The 22,664-nt window shown below is 42.9% G+C and overlaps 1 protein-coding gene across 1 annotated transcript; it reads right to left on the bottom strand.

The window, feature by feature from the left end:
• Positions 1-17: 17 nt before the first annotated feature.
• Positions 18-19,198, bottom strand: PLCXD1 (phosphatidylinositol specific phospholipase C X domain containing 1). The gene is made up of 7 exons (XM_058018324.1): positions 19,054-19,198; positions 14,280-14,422; positions 10,772-10,908; positions 7,425-7,553; positions 6,759-6,914; positions 3,186-3,369; positions 18-1,618 (listed from the first exon to the last, which is right to left on the bottom strand). Exons 2-7 carry the CDS (start codon positions 14,389-14,391, stop codon positions 1,323-1,325), a joined length of 1,014 nt encoding a protein of 337 aa, XP_057874307.1. The 5' UTR covers positions 14,392-14,422; positions 19,054-19,198; the 3' UTR covers positions 18-1,322.
• Between the last annotated feature and the right edge of the window lie 3,466 nt (positions 19,199-22,664).

Raw genomic sequence — 22,664 nt, 5'->3', positions numbered from 1 at the left:
GCAAACCTTTTCACAGAGGAAAACAATAGGAAAAAACCCACAACAGATCCATTTCTTAAGTTACGAATTACTACTGAGAACCAATAAAACAACATCACAGAAAGGAAAAACCATATATTTCACTCCATATTACAGAGAGAGATCAAGTTTTATTAGAATAAGAAGAGTAAAAAAGAGGGCACAAAAGATAGGCAGAAAAATTTCTGCAAACATTAGCAGACATCTGAATTTAGTTTTGTATATAAAGTGCATCTCAAAAGTGAGGTATATGGATGAAGTTGCATAGTGAACTTTACAGAATAATTGGTCCTGTTTTAGTCCTGATGCTTGACATTTTTCTTGCTTTCATGATGATCTGTTATTACACAGTTCATTTAGAAAAACAGAATTAGTATGCAATGGGAAATAGCATAAACCTCTTAGTTTTGACATATGCAAAAACTACTTAGTGAGAGGAAAAATAATTACAAAGCTACTAAAATAGCTAAATAACAGACCAGGTGTGAAACCCCAAATGAGCATGATAGAAGCCAAGAATCTGTATTTCTAGGGCAGTTTAAGTTAAGATCCGGAATTTGTTTCCTCTGTGTTTCTTTTCAGTGTAAGGCATACTTAGGCAACACCTAGTAAAATGTTTAACTGCCACAAACAAACTGTGTAAGGGCCTCGTTTTGGTGTCTTTATCCCTGCAGAACTGGCATGACTAAGTGCAAATTCAGTTACCTCTTAAAAATTCCAAATAATTTTGGGCCTACCCTATTTGTAAGGTAGCTCACAACTGATACTCAGCACATTGGTGTGTGTATATAGAAGATCATTTCAAATTGGATTGTCACTGCAGCATCTCTGAGATAGCAAAAATATTTTCAACTGTTCCTTTTGTTTATTTAACAGAAACTATGAAAACCAACAAGTCAATTTCAGACTGATATAAAAGAGTAAGAATTTGGGTTGCAATTAGTGCAAAATGTCCTTACAATTATAAGAAAGATAAAATCTTACCACTAAATCATGCAACTAATGATATTTTCCTCCTTCTTAGTCCTATGGAAAACAAGATTGAGTTCTTGGGACTTTTAGTATTGCCAGCTGCTACAGAATCAAAGCATCTCCAAAAATTACACCTATGCATAGTTCTTTAGAGACTTCAGCAAGGTACCTGCACTCTTTTCTGTCCAAAGGCCTCAAAACCCTGATGGTGTTGGGAGACCTTTTCCTACTAAGCCTTGAAAGCATTACTGGCTTAATTTAAGTGGACCTTTATGAGATTCAGGATGTTTACAGCAGGGCACAATAAATGCAGACAAAGCCTCTTCAACTTCTCATAGATCAGGAAGCTGAGAATTAAATGCTATTTGTTCCACTTCACTTTGACAGAGCAATGTAGGATTAATTTTTGCGTTAAGTTCTATCACATCTTTGACAAAATCATTGTTTCCTATAAAGTCTCCAGCAATGATGTTAATACATTTTCTTTTTGGTCCTGGATGCTGCTGCTTTATCCAGATTTTCAAACATGGAAGACTCTGGAGTGTCATTTTCTTCAGTGATCCAAATGGGTGTACAAGAATATACCTTAAATTTTCAGTAAGGTTAATACCTGCCACAAAGAATTTTCCTGAAACAAAAATTAAAAAGTGACACATTAAATATTCTTTTGAGGAGAAGAGAAACTTCTCAGTGTTGCATTATCTTCACATCTCGTTCCAGTGGGGAATCATTAAAATACTAACTTCACACTGTATTGTTTCATGTCCCTATAACTGTTTCCCCTTGTTGCAACTGCATGCTGTAGTAAACAATTCCTGAGCCACACTTGGTTATCCAAACATTCCAGTTTAGCTAAATTGGTCTAGTTACTCATTGCAGTCTGAAGGTTCTCCACTGACTAGTCCTCTGTAAATTACTCCTCTTTCTGTGAGGGTTGTTTCCAAAGGCTGAGCCTTCCCCCCAGTGGATGGGAGCGCAGGGTGCACCCTCCGGCTGGGGAGTGCTCTTCTGAGGCTCCCCCTCACTGCAAAAGCTGTGCCACAGGTTCTGAACTGAACCTCTGTCAGACTGCACTTCACCAGCATGCTTGAGTGCTGCTGTTCGTGTGCAGCTACGCCCTGCTCGTACTGCTCTGGTATCACAGAATCATTACGGTTGGGAAAGGCCTCCAAGATCATCGAGTCCAACATTTGGCCAAACACCACCATAACAACTAAACCATGGCACTAAGTGCCACATCCATTTGTTTCCTGAACACTTCCAGGGATAGTGACTCTACCACCTCCCTGGCCAGCCCATTCCAATGCTTAACCATTCTTTCAGTGAAGAAATTGTTCCTGATTTCCAAGCTCATAATCCCACTGGCCTGAGGCCATTTCCTCTTCTGGTTGCCTGCGAGAAGAGGCCAATTTCCACCTTGCTACAACCTCCTTTCAAGTAGCTGTAGAGAGTGATAAGGTGTCCCCTGAGAGAAACCTTGTAGGAGCTTCCTTTAACAACAAGGTTAGTGGAATGAACTTCTGTCACCATCTGTGCTAAAGCAAGACTGGACTGAGGAAGCAGCCTTCTCCCCATGAGGAGGGTGCAGTAAGTGTGTCTGCACTGAGGGCTCCCTTTCTGTGGGTCACACCAGTGAGGTGGCCACCACAATCTCTGTGGTCTGTGCATGTGTGCATGCTGACAGTATCCACACAGCACACACAGGGTGGTTATATTCCAGAAGGCAACAATTGCCCAGCTTCCTACTTGTTCTGCATGGCTGTAAGTGCCCCTTCTCTCCTGCGAGCGATCTGCCTGTGCCTATGTCACAGACACATTTTCTGAAAAATCCTTTCCTTAGGATTTTTCTCCTGAGAAGCTGAGAGGCCTCAGGAACAAAATGTAAACAATGGTTATCTGCTGCTGTGGAATGCAACAGGTGGATCTGTGATTGGTCTCATGTGATTGTTTCTAATTAATGGCCAATCACAGTGAGCTGGCTCAGATTCTCTGTCCGAGACACAAGCTTTTGTTATCATTCTTTCCTATTCTATTCTTAGCTAGCCTTCTGATGAAATCCTTTCTTCTATTCTTTTAGTATAGTTTTAGTATAATATATATCATAAAATAATAAATCAAGCCTTCTGAAATAATGGAGTCAGATCCTCATCTCTTCCCTCATCCTGGGACCCCTGTGAACACCATCACATGCCTACCTGGCCGGCCCATCCGCTTCATGCGCTCCAAATACCGGATAAGAGCGCGAGTGGAGGTTTTGTTTCCCCACCAGTACGGGATGGGAGGCCACAGCTCACAGTGCTTCCCCAGTTCCATCTCCTCTTCGTACGAGACTATAACCTGGTGGCCAAGGTGCCACAAGGTCCGCAGCGTGGGCACCACCTAAAAGGAAGCAGGCCCAGGTTGAAGTCAGCAACACAGCATCATTCCCTAACTCCACATACTGTGAGACATCACCTTGGCACAGATTCAGTTCAGATAGTTTAAATGAGCAGCCCAGTATGTGATGGGCTGGTCTACCAGCTGCAGGACAATTTGACCCTAGGAGCTTCAGCAAATTCCTCCTTTCCTCAAACAATTCAGCTATGATCATGTCCATAACTCAAGGTCTTACACCTGCATAATATTAAACCGTCCCTGTCTCAGCCCTCATGCACAAGCCATTGCTGGAAGTTTGTTAAGGGAGGAAGACTGAGACCATGTCTTGCAGGAATGCAGACAGAGAGAAGCAGGAATAATTTTAGCAGATTTGGCACATTGATGCAAATTTGGCACAGTAACCACCAAAGAAAACTGAACTGCTTAAAACTTAGTAATACTAAATGTGAGTCACCTAGAGCTACATTAATTCTCCTTTCTCTGATTGGAAAGTTTATGAAACTGGGATACTCCAGACATTTTTAATTGAGAAAGACCTGAGTCAGACATTTTCTCCATCAGGTGGATGGGCTAAAATAGCTGTTAAATTTAAGTGTCTCAAAATGAAATTACATTTTCCAGCCTCAGAAGTCACCATCGGAGAGAACTGAGGCCGTCTGACTAGTTTTATTTACAAAACCAGTATATTTAACAGGCATTGTTTCTTCTAAGAATGTTGTGGTTAAAAACTACATTTGCAGCTTGTGAAAAAGAAATGGTGGCTTTTTGATGTTCCTATTAGGTTATTAACTTAAATAAAAGCCAAAGGGACTTGAAAATTAATAATATAAATATTAGAAGAAAGCTGTGGGTTTAATTAATCCCTCTCAGTTCATCCACAAAAGAAGGAATGCAAGCTTCTATTAGGTCAGAAAATATTGCAAAATTAAGACATAAGCTTCTTAAGGTACAAAACTTTGTGGTTGACTGAAGCCTTTGCTTTACTCCAACTGCCTTCTAAAGCTGAAACCTTTTAAACAAACAAGCAAAGATGTGCAATAAAAGCCAAAATAACAAGCTACCAGAGATGTGTATATAAACACAGGTGCTTATTATGCAGACAAAGCAGAAATTAAAGTCTAACAAGGGATTTTTAAACCCTAGTAATCCAGATCAAAGGAAGACACCTTGAATAGTTAAGACAATTAAAATTTTAAATGCAGTGTAATATTGTCACACTGTGGCCTGTGCCAGTACTACATACAGGCCTTGCCTGAGCTGCTGCTTCATAAACACTTTCACATTTAATTCTGTAACAACAACAGAGATGTGGTCTTGAAAGACAGGTAGCAGTAGGTAGCAGTTTATTTTAGAACAAGTCAGCAAGTACTTGGATATTCAATGGCAAATCTGAATCCGTGATTGTGAAAAATGCCACAGATACCTAACCTGCAATGGTACCGCTAGGAAAATGGTGAAATCCACTGTGCTGGTCACAGACCCCATAGATATAAAGTTTTCCTACTCAAGGGAAGTACTTGGTTTGGTTTTTTTCTCCAGTTCTCTTCCTCCTGGACACAACTCAGAAATGTTCTTTCTTCATCAAGTGATCTCAGACCATTCTTTCAATACACTTATTCAACAAGTTGTCATCAGCAACATCATTTTCCCCTTTTGCAGTTAATAACTTTCTTCTGTTTAAGGCTGGCCATGTGCCTGAAAGCAAATTTGACCACCTTCTCCAGTATCTCTGCTCATCCACAACTTACACACTCAAGTTATTTGGGGAAACAATAAAACAGTGTCACTCAGGTCTTCAGTTATTCAGCTGAGGCCTGAATATTCAGAATCCCCAGTTTTGCTGAGAATTGTTCTATTTTAACTCTGCTGTACAAAATGCTTTGAAGTGGTAATACTCACATGTTACTGATACACCAGCTTCAAAGGCAGAATTTGAATCATAAACAGGGTCATCACTCTCCTGCACCACTCACATCTCCAGAGAAAACCCTCTGTTCCTCTGCATCTTTGAAATGTTAATTGTTTAACTACTAAAAGCTCCCACACCTTGTAAAAAAACAGAGGGAGCTAAAAATCTCAACTTCTAAACTCTAGCAATCAAATATTTTCTGATTTAAATTAAGGCTTTTCTGGAGGTATGGGTAACTGTAAGACAGGTTAGGAGTAATGCCACCAGAAATGCACTGAGGGCAGAGATGCAATTAAGAGGGACCTCAACAAGTTGACAGAAACCTCATGAAGCTCAACAAAAGCAAATACAGAGTCCTGAACAGATTAATCCCACACACCAGGACAGACTGATGGAAGCTGGCAAGAAACTTGCTTTGCAGAGAAGGACCTGAAGATCTCATAGGCATCAAGCTGCACGTGAGCCAGTAGTGCCCACCTGGCAAAGGTCAATTGTGGACTGGGCTGTATTAGCAAAGGCACAGACAGCAAATCAAGAAAAGGGGATCTTCCCTTCCATTCAGCAGCTGTGGGACTGAGCTCAGGTATTGTTTCCAGCTGGGGCTTCCCCAGTATAAAGAAATCACTGACGAGCTGGAGTGAATCCAGCAGCACACCAGCAGAGCCAGCAGAGGCTGGAGCAGAGGCTGGAGCATGACAGGCTGAGGGAGCTGAGTCTGTCCAGCATGAAAAGAGAAGACTGGACAGGTCTTACTGCTGTCTGCAAGTACCTAACGGTAAATGTAGAGAAGACTCCTCAGATATGCGCTGCAAAGGATGGAAGTCAGCAGACACAAGAGAGATTCTGATCAGATAGAGAAGGAAAACAATGTTACTGTGAGAGTGGTCAAATTTTTCATGGAAAGGTTGTGAAATCTCCATCCTTGGAGATAATCAAGAATGAACAGGACACAGCCCAGCGAAACTTTGAAGCTGGTCCTACTTTGCGTGGTGGTGTTGGACCAAATGACCTCCAGAGGCCACTTCCAACCTAAACTGGTTTAAATAGAAAAAAAATTAATTTAAAATTTTTGCTGTGAAAAGGCAGAAAATGGATTCTTTAAATACTAAATAATAAATATAAGATGCACAACTTTTATTTTCCTTTCTTTTTTCTTTCATTTTCCTTTCTTTTCCTCTCTTTTCTCTCTTCTTTTCCGTTTCCTTTCCAAGAAAACTCAGACAGGACAATGGATGACAGTTGTCTCTACTATTGTCCCACATACATAACAGTCAAATTTCATTCCCTCCTCCACACTGTGGAATGTATGTTTGCTTTATCTCTTCAGTTCTATTAGATAATGACATATCTCTGATGCAGCAAACAGTACCTTTCCAAGGTTAAAAACACCGTGAAAGTAGAATATATCTAAAAATTTTCAATTAAAGATCTCACTGTGGTATATCATTCTTTTAAAATGTGAAAAAAAGGATCTCATACTTACATTTCTAGGACACAGTTTACACTGGAAAATCTCTTTTATACAGGCAACAAGATGATTATGAAGTCTTTTGGTTAATCCATCAAAATTCCTGCAGGCTATGATAACAACTTCCTGAGGATGAGTTTCTAACCACCTCAATATTTCCCACAGAATATCCTACAAGAAAGAGATATGGCAGCTTATAAGTTATCTGTGCTACGCAGGAGAAAGGACATTCAATCAACAGAGCCGTGATGGCAGAGTAGACTCACAATCACAATAACAAAAAACTGTGTTTTCTCAAAACAAAAAGTGTTTCTGTAATTATATAGGGCTTTTAATGCCTTCTTCCCTTGAAGAACTTCTCTCCTTACCACGGAAACAGGAATGCCCTGTATCATCCTGGCACAACACATGATAAACCCCAGAACATCAGGCATGTGGTAGGGGATAGGCAGTGGAGAGCAGGCACAAAGTCTGGTTTGAGGATAAGGAAAACATTGATGCTCCAGTATCACGTGCAGCAGCTCAAACTAACTTCCAGCCCTGCTGATTTTCTCTAATTTGAAGTCCTCACAAAAGAAAAACAAATAACCTACTCAAAAGAGCCTTAAGCCAGGATTATGATGGCCTTCAAATGAAAACATGGCACTGGTTTCATAGCCATCACAAAAGTAAGGAAAATACCTGCACAGTAACAGTTGTGTAAACCATATGCACAAAGTACAAATTCAAAGAAGGATCATTAGCCTTGTGGGCAATCCTGAAATCCAGGTATCGAACTCCAGCCTCAAGTTGCTCTGTCACAGTCAGGACCTGAAAGGTGAAACAGAAGACAAAGCCCTGAGAACTTGAAAGAGATTTGTTTCTTTAGTTTAGAAAGCTAAAAGAGGGGTACAAAGTTAGCTCTATGGCATTTTTCACAGGTCTTTCATCTTTAAAATGTTACTGTATGGCACCAAATTGCAACTTGGAAGCATTTTGCTCTCTGGCAAGAGGGATTCCAATTTCCCTGCAGCATTTACTGCAAGTACAGATTAGATTCGTTTCAGACAGTTGCCCTTGTTGTGTTCTGAAAGTTAAAGACCAATTAACCTGTGCATAAATACATCATTGCTCTTCACACAACAATTCATTTAAAAAACAACTGCAGGATCAGCAAGTTAGAAACGCTGTATTTATCTTATTAGATCAAAGACTTTACCATGGTTGTCTCTGCGGACCTCACACATCCTCAACAGAAAGAAAAACAAAAATAGAAAAAACTACTGGCTATTGTTCTTTTTCAAGATATAGTTTCTTATGAAGTTTGAATTAACCTGCAGAAGTCCTACAAAACAGAGGCACTCCTCTAGATCCACCTCCCTCAGAGCACTTCCACTGGATTTGAGGGCTGAATAGAACACATGATAAAGCTGCTTCTGAGGCAAAAAGTTCCAAATGATATGTCTTTTCCTTATGTCAAGACTCTCTTAGCAAAAGAAAATAGAATCAATTTAATTAGATACGTTTAAACACTAGTTTGTCTTCAGCCTGCTAGGGATGAAAAGTTAGGTTTCAGAAACCATACATTATACTGATTTAAGTCAGAAAGGATCAGAAAGCTAAATCAGCACAAGGCATTGCTCTTGAATATCTAGATTCATAGCTTTAGCACTGTGGCAGAGCTAAAGGCACATGGCAGGATGCTCACTTTGCTCAGTTTAACCCCCTAACTTTCCTGGTTTTTAGACATGAATTTAGCCTCCCTAGGCTGTGCCCGAGGCGCTGGGATGGGACAGACCAGCCCCGGGTGCCCCAGAGTTCAGGGATGCAGTGGATCTGGCCAACACCTCCTCCTGGGCCTGCTGGATGTCCACCAAGCTGAACTGATCCACGTCCCTTTGCTTGGGGTATGTTGGAGATGGGACTCTACATGGCTGCAGGTAATTTATAACCTTTGTGGCCAGAAAAAGCACCAAATGAAATTGCTGCTCTGAACTGCCCTTCAGATTAATTTTCTTATCTGTTGGCTACACAGGAAAACAAGACAAATTAGACTCTCTAATTAGTCAGCTGGGTTTGGATACTGGATTAGGCAGCGTGAATATTGCCCCTAAAGGGCAAAATTCAAAAGGAAGCCCTGAGGAGCAATGCTGCTCAGTGCCTCAGTCTCACAGCAGGCATCCAGGCCATGACTGGAAGTTCCACAGCCATTACACAGGAACCATTTGGGCCTCCAGACTGACAGCCACAGCAACTGGGGCTCAAGCAGGCAACTCCCAGGCACTGGGCCATCCAGGAACTTGGGGATCCTACCATCAGAAGGGCTCCATGGTGTCTGCTCTGCATTCCAATGGGTGGAGTCATCTCCCCACACAGATAACTGGAGCACAGCAGAGCTAAGGAGGGGCAGGATTGTAGCTGTGCCTCTTCCCTATCACCACTGGGACACTTCCTGCTTGTCACACTGGATTTGGACCTGAAGATTATTATAATGATGTTAAGAGATTGTTTGTCACCCAACAGGGTCACTTTGCCAGCCACAAACCCACAAGTGAGGAGGTTTCCAAATCTTTCATTGGCTAAAGTCCCCCTCAAAAAAACAGCTCAAAATAAACAAGGATCTGTGCTAAGGAAGTGCCCGTCAACGCCAGCTCATGACTGCTGGTTCATATTTGATAGCTGGTAATGTCTAAGATTCCAGTTTGCCAGAGCTGCTCAAACACAACAAAAGAAACCTTAGCATGCTTATTGATATTTATCAATTATTCAGTTTTAATTCTCTAATAATGAACTATTCCTTCAATAAGAACAAAACCAGAAAGATTTTTGGTACCTCTCTGATGTCAGGAAAGTGTATTCTTTGTAAGAATCTTCAAAAGCTGTAGCTTAGAACATGATCATCAATTTTGTCCTTAACATACATTTATGAGGAACAAAGAGATAACAACTAGCTTAATATTTGCACATTTCAAAAAGTTAACTAAACCTTATGTGATAGACCATACCTTCACTCCTTTAATCTTTATGGGGAAAAAAAATCCCTTCAACAAGGGATTCTTCTGTTTCTGCTGCTGGTGGAATACCCAGTATAGGTGGGGAAGGCAACTGACATCTCACACAACAGTGATAACAAAAATGACAAGCAAAGTTCAAGAGAAAAAAAATCTCTGTTAATTACATCAATATTAAATTTTATTTACCACCACAATAAACATGTGAAAAATGGTTTCTAGTACCAAGTGGTCAGCTTTAAACAACAACTACAAGTATCATCCCTGCCTCACCTGCATGCTTTTTGCCCATAAAAGATGATTAGATATGTGTGGCTCCTATCTCATACTCTGAAGTGCTGGATTTTGAAAGAGTAATTTTCTTCATATTGGCTGGAATAGAACTGTGTTTTGGATTTGAGCTGGAAAGAGCATTGATTACACAGGGATGTTCTTGCTGTTGCTGGGAAGGGCTTACACAGAATCAGGGCCTTTTCTGCCTCTCAGAAAAGCAGGGGCAAGGGGCTGGGGGTACACAAGGAGCTGGGAGCTGACACAGCCAGGACAGCTGGCCCTAACTGACCACAGGGGTACCCCACATCATAAGGAGTCATGCTCAGCATATGAAGCTGGGGGAAGAAGAGAGGGAACACCAATGATGGTGTTTGTCCTGTTAAGACACAGTTACACATGATGGAGCCTGGCTTTCTTGGAGGTGACTGAACACCTACATGTCCATAGGAAGTGGTGAATTAATTCCTTATTTTGCTTTACTTGCCCATGTGGCTTTTGCTTTACCTATTAAAAGGTCTCTATCTCAACCCACAAGTTCTCCAGCTTTTACCCTTCAATTCTCTCCCCTATCTCACCCAGGGGCAATGAGAAGCAGCAGTGCAGAGCTGAGCTGCTGGCTGGGGTTAAACCACAACACCCAAGCACGGCATCTCATGAGAGCACAGATTTCTGGGCAGCAGGCTATTCTGTCATTGTACACTCTCAGCCCTGCAGCACAAGCTTCAACTTTGCCAAGGCAAGAAGAGAACACCAGACAATGGTTACCTGTGTTATAGACCACTTCATGATAATGGGGTGCACAATGCAGGGCAGACATTTGTTTAAAAACTTCACCAGCTTGGACTCATTGCCACTAACAGCAGAGCGTTTATCCAAACAGTAGGTCATAGTGTCGTGACTCCCTGTAGGATACAAAAATAAATGTACAGAAAATCTCTTTTCTTAATGACTCAAGACCACATTCCATGGCTACATTTCATGTGCACACCTGATAGGTCACCACATTTGCAAGCCACACAGCTACATATTCTGAGAGCCTCTGTAGTTATGGCAAAAAGGTGGAATTGTCTACAGAGGTTGGTCACCTAACATTAAAAAGCTTAGTGTGAAATAAACCATCTGAACTACGTATGGCCGTTGTTTGCCTCAAACCACAATAAAATGGTTTGTTTCAAATGGCCTCTTCCCTCAAAATAATTATCTTGATGTGAAAACATATTTTTTCAGGGAATAAATAGCTGAAGGCTGAATTTATCTAGAAATTGTCCTGTTTTCAGAGTTGTCCAAATGCAGGATTTCATTGTCCAATACCCTCACCTCTGCATGGGAAAATATGACTGAAAGAAGAAATTCATCTTCTTACACCTTTGACTGGACCAACAGTTAACTTGGCACTTTAACCATTTATATCTTAAATATCTGCAAAAAATGTCCTCCTGAAGTAAACCCCCACCCGCCCTACAAAAACAACAAACAAGGTGAGTGCTTGAGGGTTTCTGAGGCAAATCCAAGTTTATGCGTGAAAGATGAACAAGACCCTCATTTGATGGACTTCAAAAATTACCTGACTCTCTCCAGAACAGGGAATTATGCAGGCATGGGAGCCAAGACCAATATGCCCAAATACTTTATTTCCTTGAAGTCTTAACAAATCTGACACATCTCTTGCATCGTGCTTAGATGAAAGTATTGCTACTCACCATTTCATCAGGATATGGAACCAGTGATTTTGCTAGCTTTCCTGTTACATTATTTCTTCCAGTTTTATAAAGCATCAATAAGAAAAGCTAACAACTCAGTGAAGTGACTTGCTTGGATCTAAACAGAATATCTGCAAAGAATTTGCTTATCATTTTGAGGTTTAAGTCTTCTGTCAAATTAAATGTTCACTAGTGCTAGGAAGTGCTTTCTTGAATTGTCAGTCTTACTGGTACCAGTGGTAATATTTCTAATAAACACAGTAAAAAGGATTGGTTTGGAAGTAAAAATTCTTTGGAACTGTCAATAATAGTTTGATGTCTCAATCAATTTTCTCACCTTCTAAAAGCCATTTTTAATTTATTTATATCTTAAATATCTGCTAAAAATGTCCTCCTGAAGTAAATCCCCACCTGCCCTACAAAAACAACAAACAAGGTGAGTGTTTGAAGATTTCTGAGGGAAATCCAAGTTTATGAGTGAAAGATGAACAAGATCCCCTGTTACTGCTTTAAATACCCAAAACACACTCACTGCAGGTGGGAGATCAGTATTGAGAGTAGGTAATAAAAGAAGTATGTGTTAGAAGATGTAGGAGTCAAACTATTAAATATCCATGGACCAAATCCAAGTCTGAGAGAGATAAGCAGGATTCCATTGATGGGTGTTGCATCTATGGATGCCAACCAGCAAATGGATAGCAATCTTTTACTCACGAGTCTTTTGTGATGTCATGAGTTACAGTAATGAAAGGAAGATGGGTACATCCATGACACAACATATATGATGCAAAGATAGTGAGCTAGCACCAAGCCAGGTAGCTCCAGACCTTGATTCCACCCCTCCCCAGCAGCACTGTGCTGAACCTGGTGCAAGCACAACACTAATCAATGAGATTTGCCGCTGTCTCATCATCATGCTTTCAGAATCCACTCTGTCATGCTTCTTGCATGCCTTCTGTGAGATAAACTTCCACTTCCAAATTGGGTTTCCTCCCTCTGGAAACCTGCCAGAGCTGTCTTGACCTGATTGGTCTTGATCTGTTTGTGTTCTGACTTGGGCTAGATCAGCTTTATAGGTCAGCTGGACAGACACCAAAATATTCTAAGCTAATAGCCTGCAATGCTCTGTAAAAGTCCTCTAGTGTTTGCTGAAATGGACTTGCCTTCAACTGTTCTTCATGCCTGCTATCCCTGCAGGCATATTCACAAGAACAACAAACATTTTCAAGAATAACAAGGTTATTAGGAGGAGAGCCAGGACAGCAAACAAACCCATCAGTAGGTTCTCCACTTTCTAAGATGGCCAAGAAACACCAGGGGAAAGTCTTATAGGAACATCATGGCTCTCTTTCCAGCAAAACAAAATCCCACTGTGTGTGCTACTGACTTTTAAATGATTTTTGCAATAGGAACAAAAATAGAAAAAGAGAAGACTATTACCTCCTTTCTTCAGTCGTAAGACAGATACATATTTTCTTTTTTCCTCTCATGATTGTTAAATAAGAAATCTAGAGGGGTTTCTTTAATAGCACCTGTTGTAGTCCTCTTACACAGACTTTATCCTAAACAGAGATGTGCTTGTTTTGAAGTTAAGATCAATTCAAATTACATTATCTAAGAAGCCTCCATGAAATAAGTTTCTGGCTTTCAATTTTAATTGGAACTCCACACTCCATTACTTCACAACAGGTAGAAAAAAGCCAAAACACTACAATTTTTGGATTCTCCCAAGGCTCTACCCACTGAAGACAAGACTTTACACTATCTCTAAATATATGCCTTTCCTAAAATTAACCTATGATCCTGTGGCCTACATAAAACATTCATCTACACACTGTGCTGCTTTCCCCCCAAGCTACCTGTCACATCTACTGGTGTGAGAGAAAACACAGGCTAGACTTTTCTTTAGAACCATTTTTGAAGTGGAAACAAAGGGAATCACTCAAGAGCTGATGGCCTTCAGTGCCTTGGAAAAAGTCAAGGCAGCAGAAAGAAGCAATAATATGACCAAGGAAAGGTTAATAATACACAGATATTGTTTAAATGCATTTACACATAACACGATAAATCCAGTTTATATAAGCTGGATCATGTAGAAAAGTAACAGTCTACATTAATAAAAAAATGTTAATTATAAGTCTCAATTCTCCTTTTTCTGCAACTTCACAGTTTCTTTTAGGCAGTACAAAGAAACAAATAGTAAGGTAAACCTTAATTCTCTCCTCCTGGAAACATTTTATTATATAGGAATTCACAAGAATTAATTAGGGAAATTTTATCATTGCCCAAATAAGTTAATCCTTAGATTATTAATACTATCTCACAAGATAATGCAAAGTGCCTCTTTATTTTTATTTCTAAAAAAAAAACAATAAAAAATTCCTTTGTTACTCCTCGCCTCTAAGAAACACCAAACATTACAGACCAACATTATTCACATAACATCGCACAAACCCTCCCCCACACGCTGACCCAAATAATAAACATAGCCATCCTGAAATGGGACAAACAGGATATTCCAATGCTTAAATGGTAAGCTAACAAAACAGTGCAGAACAAAAGTTAATCTTTACCTGGAAGAGCTAAGTTATAGAGGGGAATATCCCAGAGCTTCTCTGGTAACTGTGACATCCATTGACCATTTTCATGGCACACGTGAACGAAAGTTTGCAAAGGGCCTTCCATTGGTATGTGCTCTGGGACTTCATAGGGTGTTCTGGGAGGGAAAAAGGAAAGAAAAACAATAAACCACTCCAAATAAACCACTCCATCTACTGTGGTTGAATTAAGGGCATTGCACCTGTGAAGGAAGAATTTACAGATGTTAAAAAATGCCAACCCTTCCCTCAAGTAGATGCAGAAAAATGTCAAGAGCTTGCAGCCACAACATGTGCTGTTTTTGATAACATTGTCTCCCAGCACAATGCCAAAGGGTGGATTCCAGCTTCAGGTTTGCAAACTGACCAAGTGAAAGAAAAAATAGCCAAGGCAAAGGCAAATATAGCCAAGCCAAGGCAAATATACAGAGTTTCACTGGTATGGAGAAATTGCTGTCTGTATGGCTGTTGTGAAACCACAAGGAGTACCTCCCTCCAGTGTGAGACTGTGTCCGTTCCTTTACCCTCTGCAGTCCCAGGAGCATGGCAAGGGGACCAAGGGCAGGGCTGGGACAGGGGCTGGGTCTGCTACCCTCAGGTCCCTAGAGAACACTTACCTTCAAGGATCCAGTCAGGTGCCACAGGAGTACTCTATGAAAAGCCTTTACAAAAATGTCAGGACACTGGATTTGCAGGTCATTCCAGCATCTGGGGTCAAAGAGGAAAACTTTCCTCTCCTTATTCCTGCTTTGGAGAACACCAAAGATGTTTTTACCACTCCTATGAGTCCATGATCATAGGTATTTCAGTTTGGTCTGACCTTCCTGAAACTACTCTGGAACTGTTCTTCTCTGAGATCCTCTGCAAAATTTGCAGTGGTCATGCGGGAGTGCCAGTGGAGAAAGCCCAGGTGAGAAATCATGCCATCACCAGGGCCTGCTAGAGTTATCCTGTTCATTTTTCATTTTATGATCTCCTGGATTGTGAAGAACACAAAAATAAGTTCTCTGTGTTTTGGGGTCTTTTGCCTAGTATGTTCCTAGTTCAGGTGGGGGTCTGAGGATTAGAGCCTTCCTTCTTTTCGCTGCTTTCAAGGCTTTATTTTGTCACAGATAATGTGAGAGTTTCTTCTGGCACAGTGATTACCAATATCAACATATTACCAATATCACAGCTTCTTTTTTAATGTTGTTTTTAAAAGCTGTCAATGTAAAAGATTCCTTCCTGTCTGCTACAGCAATCTCAGTCATACACATATTTTTGAGGTTTTGTACTCTGCAAACACCCTCACTGGTCCCTGGTCCCTTTTGCTGCATCTTAGCACATTTACACACATCTTAGCACATCTACACACATTTACAGTGCTTATATGAAGAACATTTCCTTAAACATGGTGCAATATTTTTTTTTGACAGTCACATAGGGTCATCTGAAAGGCAACTTTAGGAATTGCATTCCTAAGCTTTATGTCCATACCACACAAAAAGATACAATCTGCTTTTATACAGCCAATGCACAAAGCATCACCTGCCTAGCCTGCCTTCCTGTGTCTTTGGTGCATCTTTGAGTTGTAAGAAACAAATGGTCTCTATATGCCACAGCAGCCATTCTTATTCTTGGGAAAATATTCAGATCTCAGGCAGATCAACTCACCCATCCTCTGGCTCTGCACTTTGATATGATGAGCTTCTGTCCCCCACAGACCCCTGTTTCAGACAACAGATGTCTGAAGCTCATTTTGTCACCTTTTGCTGTTTCATGCTTCATCACACTGCACACCACAGCTGCTCTGCTCTAGTCTCTGCACCATGCAGCATCAGCGTGGGCAGGGGCTGCAGGTGCTTAAAACAGCATTTCTGTTTAAAAAGACTGGATGGTCTCTCTTCTTCTCCAGCTCTGAAGCTGGCAGGAGCTCTGAGGCTGCAACACCCCAGCGTACGGCAGCACTTAGGCAGGTCCTGTATGCAGACTAGAGACCTGACTATAAGCATTGGTTTTGCTCTTCTGAGTGGGGAGATTTGCACCTCCATTTCCAGAGCTTCTGGGGCTCTCCAAAGCCACCCATGCTCCCCCAGAGCAGGCACCCATCACCCCAGGGACCCACAGCAGTACCCTTAAGCCCTGCCATGCGGTCACACCTTGTCCTGGCACAAGCTCCTTTGCAACAACAGCACTCCCAGGATGCATCCAAGGGTGCAGGTCTGCCTGCTGCCACTCTCCTCCTGCCGTGTGCTCCCCCAGTTCACCACAGAGTCACAACAGCACATGCTCAGGAAGGCCCTGCAGAGGCATCAAGCCCTGCAATTGCCTTTACTGAGCTGTACAAGAGATCCCTTGGCATTGTCCAGCCAAAGCCCATGGGCAGCACGGCTGCCATCATTGCCCCAGCCTCAGCAGGACCAGGGCACTTCACAGAGAGTGTCCTGCTGGGCCTGAGGAAAGCCAGCAGAGAGCAGAAACAGCAAGACCAAGACACACTGCAGTCCTGCAAACACAGACATGTGAGAGATGCACATCTCCTCCTCCTCCTCCTCCTCTTCCATAGAACCCTGAGACTGGGGATGGCAACCGCTGGCAGTGCATGGCAGGAGCTGCACCATGGCCATCTGCTGATCAAGTCCTGTACAGAAGTGCCTGGACCAGGCTTTGTCCCACTCCCCCATGCAATGCAAAGCCCTAGATGTTCACACTGCCACCTCTAAACTCAGCTGCTGCCTTGTGTTTGAGGGGCAGCCTTTGGGGAGAAACCAAGGCTTACTTGGAGTAATGAAACTGCAACTATTAGCTGCTGCCTCTCATGACTAAACCCTAAACTTCACAAATAAGAACTGCTTCTTTATTCCCCTTATCCAGGTAGGTAAATTCACCCTACACACAGTACTGTGATAAACTACTGTGTTGGGTTTGCATGACAAGATTTTGGTAGTGAGGGAGTCTACAGAGCTGATTCCTGTGAGAAGCTGCCAGAAACTCTCCCCAAGTAGAACAGAGCCAATGCCAGCTGGCTCCAAGGCAGGCCAAGGGTGAGCCATCAACAACAGTGGTAGAGCCTCTGGGGTAACAGGTTCAAAAAGGGGGGAAAAGTTGCTGTGCAACAGCAGCCAGGAAAAGAGGAGCAAGAATATGTGAGAGAGACAACTCTGCAGACACCAGGGCCAGTGCAGAAGGAGGGGCAGGAGGTGCTCCAGGCACTGGAGCAGAGATTTGCCTGCAGCCCGTGGCAAATACCATGGTGGGGCAGCTGTGCCCCTGGAGCCCATGGAGATCATTCTGGAGCAGAGCCCTCCACCTGCAGCCTGTGGAGGGTCCCACACTATGGCTGGTGAGTGCCGAAAGGAGAATGTGACCCCATGGGAAGCCCATGTGGAAGCAGGCCTCTGGCAAGACCTGTGGTCTCATGGAGAGAGGAGCCCACACTGGAGCAGATCACAAAGAACAGCAGGTCTTGGGAAAGACTGATGTTGGAGAAATTTGTGGAGGACTGTCTCCCACAGGGAGGGACCATGCTGGAGCAGGAGAGTGTGAGGGGTCCTCTCCTGGGGAGGAAGGATTAGCAGAAACAATACTTGATGAACTGACCTCAGTGCCCATTCCACATCCCCCTGTGCCACTGCAGGTAGAGGAAAGCAGGAAATCAAAAGTGAAGTTGCACCCTGGGAGAATGGAGGGGTGGGAAGTAGGTGTTCTAAGATTTGCTGGTTATTTCTCATTATCTTACTCTGATTTCATTGGTAATGAATACAATGTTTTCCTCAAGCCGAGTCTTCTTTGCCTTTTTTGTGGCGGTGCCTGGTGAGTGATCTCTCCCTGTCCTTATCTTGGCCTATGAGTCTTTTGCTACATTTTTCTCTCCCTTGCCGAGCAGGAGAGTGATGGAGAGACTCTGGTGGGCACTTGGCTTCCAGTCAGGAGCAGCCCACCCTAACTACCCTCACTCTCCTTGCTCACATCAGCATCTGACCTTCTCTGGGTGCTCTGCATACAGGCAGCAATCACATTTTGAGGACTTTACCGGGACACATGCAATATACAAGCAATAAAACCTGCAGACCTATAAAGCCACTATATTTTATATATATATTATATTCAAATCTTTGAGATAAGAAGAAAGGAAAATTTCATACTCTTGATGTCAGGTAAGTTATGTAATACTCTTGAAGGCAGATATTAAGCAGGCTGTGTTAAAATGTTTAAATAAGGATAAGGCATTTGCCTGCATCCAGGGCACCTCTTTAGAAAGAATAATTGAAGTTGTGATATGAATTACAGAAAAGAATTCTGAATTACAGGAAAGAATTCTCTTCCTGAAATGCGTTGTTCTGATTTGATTTGTCCAGCCCCAGGACACAGAGAGCACCGGGCTGATGTCCCTGGCCCGGAGCGGCTGTGCCCGGCCGGAGCGCGCTGGGCACGGCTGGGACCCGGCCCAACGCCGGCCAACGCAGCTCCTTCCGGGCGGCAGATGTAATTAAAGCACCATTCGTGATGACATCATGTGCTGCAGCCGACCCAGAAGCTAAAAAACCTCCAGGGGAGTTAAGGGAAACCCTGTGAGGAGCAGCGCCCGGGCACCCGGCGAGGAGGGGCCGCAGCCCCGGCGGCGATGGGGGCGATGGGGGCGATGGGGGCGATGGGGCCCGGGGCTGGGCGCTGCCCCCGTCTCCCTCCCTCCCTCCCTCCCTGCCGCTGCCGGGCCGCCGAGAGCCGCATCCCTCCCTGCCTCCCTTTCCCCGGCCGCCGCGTTACTCACTGCGGGGAACGAGTCCGTGTCCATGCCGGCTCCTCGGGGAGCCGAGCGCTGCCCAGCCCGCCCGGGCCCGCAGCAGGCGGGGCGGAGCTGCCCCGCCCGGCTCAAGTGGCCGCAGGTTTGAGGAAGGTGAAGAAGGGGCGGGAGGGATGAAGGAGAGGAGGAGAAGTGGCGCAGCCCGAAGCGCAGAGCCGCTCTCTGGGCTCACGAGGCATTGCTCCAGGAGGAGCCTGAGGGCAGGCACAGGCGCGGGGAGTGCCAGGTGTGCCGTGCTGCTCCTGCATTTGACGTCTATTGATGCAGGAAGGCTTAAGATAAATATTTACAAATATATATATACGTTAGAAGTACCTTACTTTTCTGCTGTGTCTGTCCAGTAAAGCTTGTCAGGGCCTCAGCTGTGGTGAAATTCACTTATGATGCCACCTGGCAGAAATCTTGGCAAGCTCTTCAAAAAGCTTTTCTGTGTAAAGAGGCAGGAGGTAAATAGATGAGTGAATGGCATGTAGAGGCAAACATGCTTACCCTCGGTGCAGGGTGTGTTCTCAGCCTTCCCAGAGAGATGGGGAAAGGATCTCACCTACCCCTTAGTGTTCCAAAGGCACACTAAAACACACATTTCCCTAAGTAAAGAATGGTGAGCTGAAACTCCAGCTGAAAGAATGGATAGAGAAGATTAGCTCCCCTTTCCCCCCAGGGCAGCATTCCTAGAGGGTCATCTCCAATGGAGCTGTGATCTAAGTGCTCTGGGATCATACTGCAGGCGGGATTAGCAACACTTCAGGCTGCTGCAGTGTTGTGCTGCTTAATGCAAGGATGTGTTTTCCACACAGGCCTTTTTCACTAACTCATTTTTGCATGAGGCAGAGCAGTGTATATGCACAGAGCAAAACTTGTTGTGGTGCCAACAGCAGCAAGGTCAGGTTAACATTCAGCTAAAAGAGTAATTTCCATTGGTGAATCCCAGGACAGCAGGGCTGCCTGGGTTTCAGGGAGATGCTTACAGTTATGTGTATCAGTCCAGGCTGCTGTTTATATATCAGGTCTTACAGAGTATCACAAAACTAGCTGCCAGTAGATGCAGAATAGATGTGCACCAAGTTTAGCACTGGGCACAAAAAGGATGAAATGCCAAAAGAAATGAAGTAAAGCAAAGGAGAAGGTAGGAAGACAAAGACACTATTTGATGGCTGTGTGGTTTTTTACCACCACGAGAGACAATAGCTGAGAACAGTTACAGAGAAGTGTTATTGTGCCCTTTGTAGAATGAAATAAGCAGGAAAGTATTTCAATCAGAAAAGGCTAGGAGTAAAAATCAAAGTCAACTTTAATTCTTCATTTTCTTATAAAGTTAAGACTATGAAGGTGTGACAAAACAACAGTCAGGCAGTCTCTGGATACTACCATGATGAATACAGTACAGCCAGACATGGTTCCAGCTTGTGAAACAAACCAGTGTGAAATTGCTTGGACTAAAAGGCAAAACATGACTGTGGAAAGAAAAAATGAAAGGCTATTTTGGTGTGGATTTGAAATGAGTAACAGAAAATTCAAAAAGGACCATGAAACTGAAATCCCACATTTCATTCTGAAGGCCTTTACGCAGGACTTTACACCCTAGTAACATGAAATGTCTGCTGAGTGATGTGGATATGATCTTGCAGGTCTCACCTCAACAGAAATACTCTATCAGGAAATCTCTAGCCCTGTCCAAACCCTTCTAATTCCTACCCTTTCAAGTCTGAGTTTGTGTCTCAGTTCTTTGTTTGCACTAGAATTACTAGAGATGTCAAGAGAGTTGCTCTTGGTTTAGTTCTGAGATCACAGTCTCTCAGGAAGGATTTAGGAATTCCATAAGCCAATGAATGACAGGAAGTTAATCAGCAAATGATTAAAGCCCTGAATAAGCATGTCTTCTGAGGAGCAGTCAAGGCAAGGATAACTTTTAGCAGTATTTGCAGAAATAATGATAAACAAATTTCAAGATGAGGAAGCAGGGACATGAAAAAGCCCAAGATTTTCCCTCCTCACAAAAGAAATGTCTGCATTAAAAAGACAGGACAGACCTCAAAAGACAAAGAACTTACCTGAAGGAGCTTATCAGGTTTTGAAGCAATCGGTACTGAAGAGGTTTGAAGCTGGTAGCATCTGAGTGAGTCAAAACAGGCAGATACATCAGTGTGGGGATTGATGGAAGTGCAGCTCTGACTTATAGCTGTGGGTCAGAGTGAAGTTTCTGGTTAGTTAGTCACAGAGGCAGCAATCATACAACCTTCAACTGGACTTTATATATTTAAACACTTTGGCATGCCAAAATATGATGCTCTCAGTCTGAGAGAAATCAGTTGATTTGTTCAGATGAATTAGAGGTTTGTGACATTATTTTGAAAATGTACAGTATTTGAGATGTTGCATGAGACTTTTGTCTTCCAACCCATTTTTTTATTTTCAGATATGGAACACCTTTATGCTGTAATGTACAGAAATTATATAAAAATATACCACTAAGCATTTGAACAACTTTAACTGAATTGCCTGGATTTGTGCTGTTTGCTCTGAGGACGTGTCCAACGCCCTGGGCAATGTGTGTGTTTGTCCCTGTCCTGACTTACTGATAAGTCCTTTCAACCTTCACCTAATTTCTGGCTTTGGAACAAACAGGCAGCTTAATATTTGTGAGAGGAGGTTGTGTTTCTAGGGGCAGCAGCCATGATGTGTCCTAAAAGCAGGGGAATCACTGAGGAGGCTGCTTGCAGCACCAGGGAGGTCACTCTGGATAATAAAAAGACCTGGGAAGGAAAATGCAGCCCAGACCTGCTGAGAGCTTGAAATTGCTGGTCTGTGTTTGCTTCTAGAGTATGAGACCACAATGGCTACTCAAGGTTGCAGTGCTGTGAGCAGGATGTGATGAGGATGGGAGGCAGTCTGGAGCCCTTCAGTGATGTGCCTCTGATAATCTGGCACCAGCTGGCAGGAAACCTTAGGCAGAAGCATTGGGGTGGGATTTAGGTGACCCAAACATATTGCAGCATGCCAGTTCCACCATGAAGAACAGCCCTGGCTGTATTTGCAACAGGCAAAGCCAGTGATAAAATTCAGTGGCTGGTAAAAATGCTGTTGGGGTGGTTAGACATGGGGTACAGTGTTGCTGAGAGGAAAAAATAGAGTTGAATTTTATTAGTGAAAATTTTAATTGAAATTTTTAAAACATGGGGAAAAAAAATCCTCAAATTCTTCCATTTTGGTCCATTCCCACCAATATAAGAGAGGCTTCTGTGGGCATGGATCAAGGTGCAGGCAAAATTATCTTCCTCTCAAACAAAAGAAAGAGAGATTTTAATTTCAACTTAACTACACCATTATTGACAAGAAGAGTTAAAATGCCCTAAGATACTTTTGGTATTTTTGTACATATATACAGCCAGCTTACCTCATGTCTGGCACTAACAGTGTTTAAAACAAGGTAAGAAAAGCTCTTCCAACATGCACAGGAGAGCTGCTCGTAATGTCCTACTAGGAAGAGAAACTTAAAGGGAGATAAACAAAACTCTCTCCTCAGACCCAGCATCTGAGAAAACATGAACAAGAAGAGAAGTGGGCTTTGTTGCTAGAAC

The sequence above is a fragment of the Melospiza georgiana genome, chromosome 2, assembly GCF_028018845.1.
Source record: "Melospiza georgiana isolate bMelGeo1 chromosome 2, bMelGeo1.pri, whole genome shotgun sequence".
Classification (NCBI taxonomy): Eukaryota; Metazoa; Chordata; class Aves; order Passeriformes; family Passerellidae; genus Melospiza; species Melospiza georgiana.
Note: the sequence above shows the minus strand (reverse complement) of the source record. Positions and strands in the feature narration are given on the sequence as shown.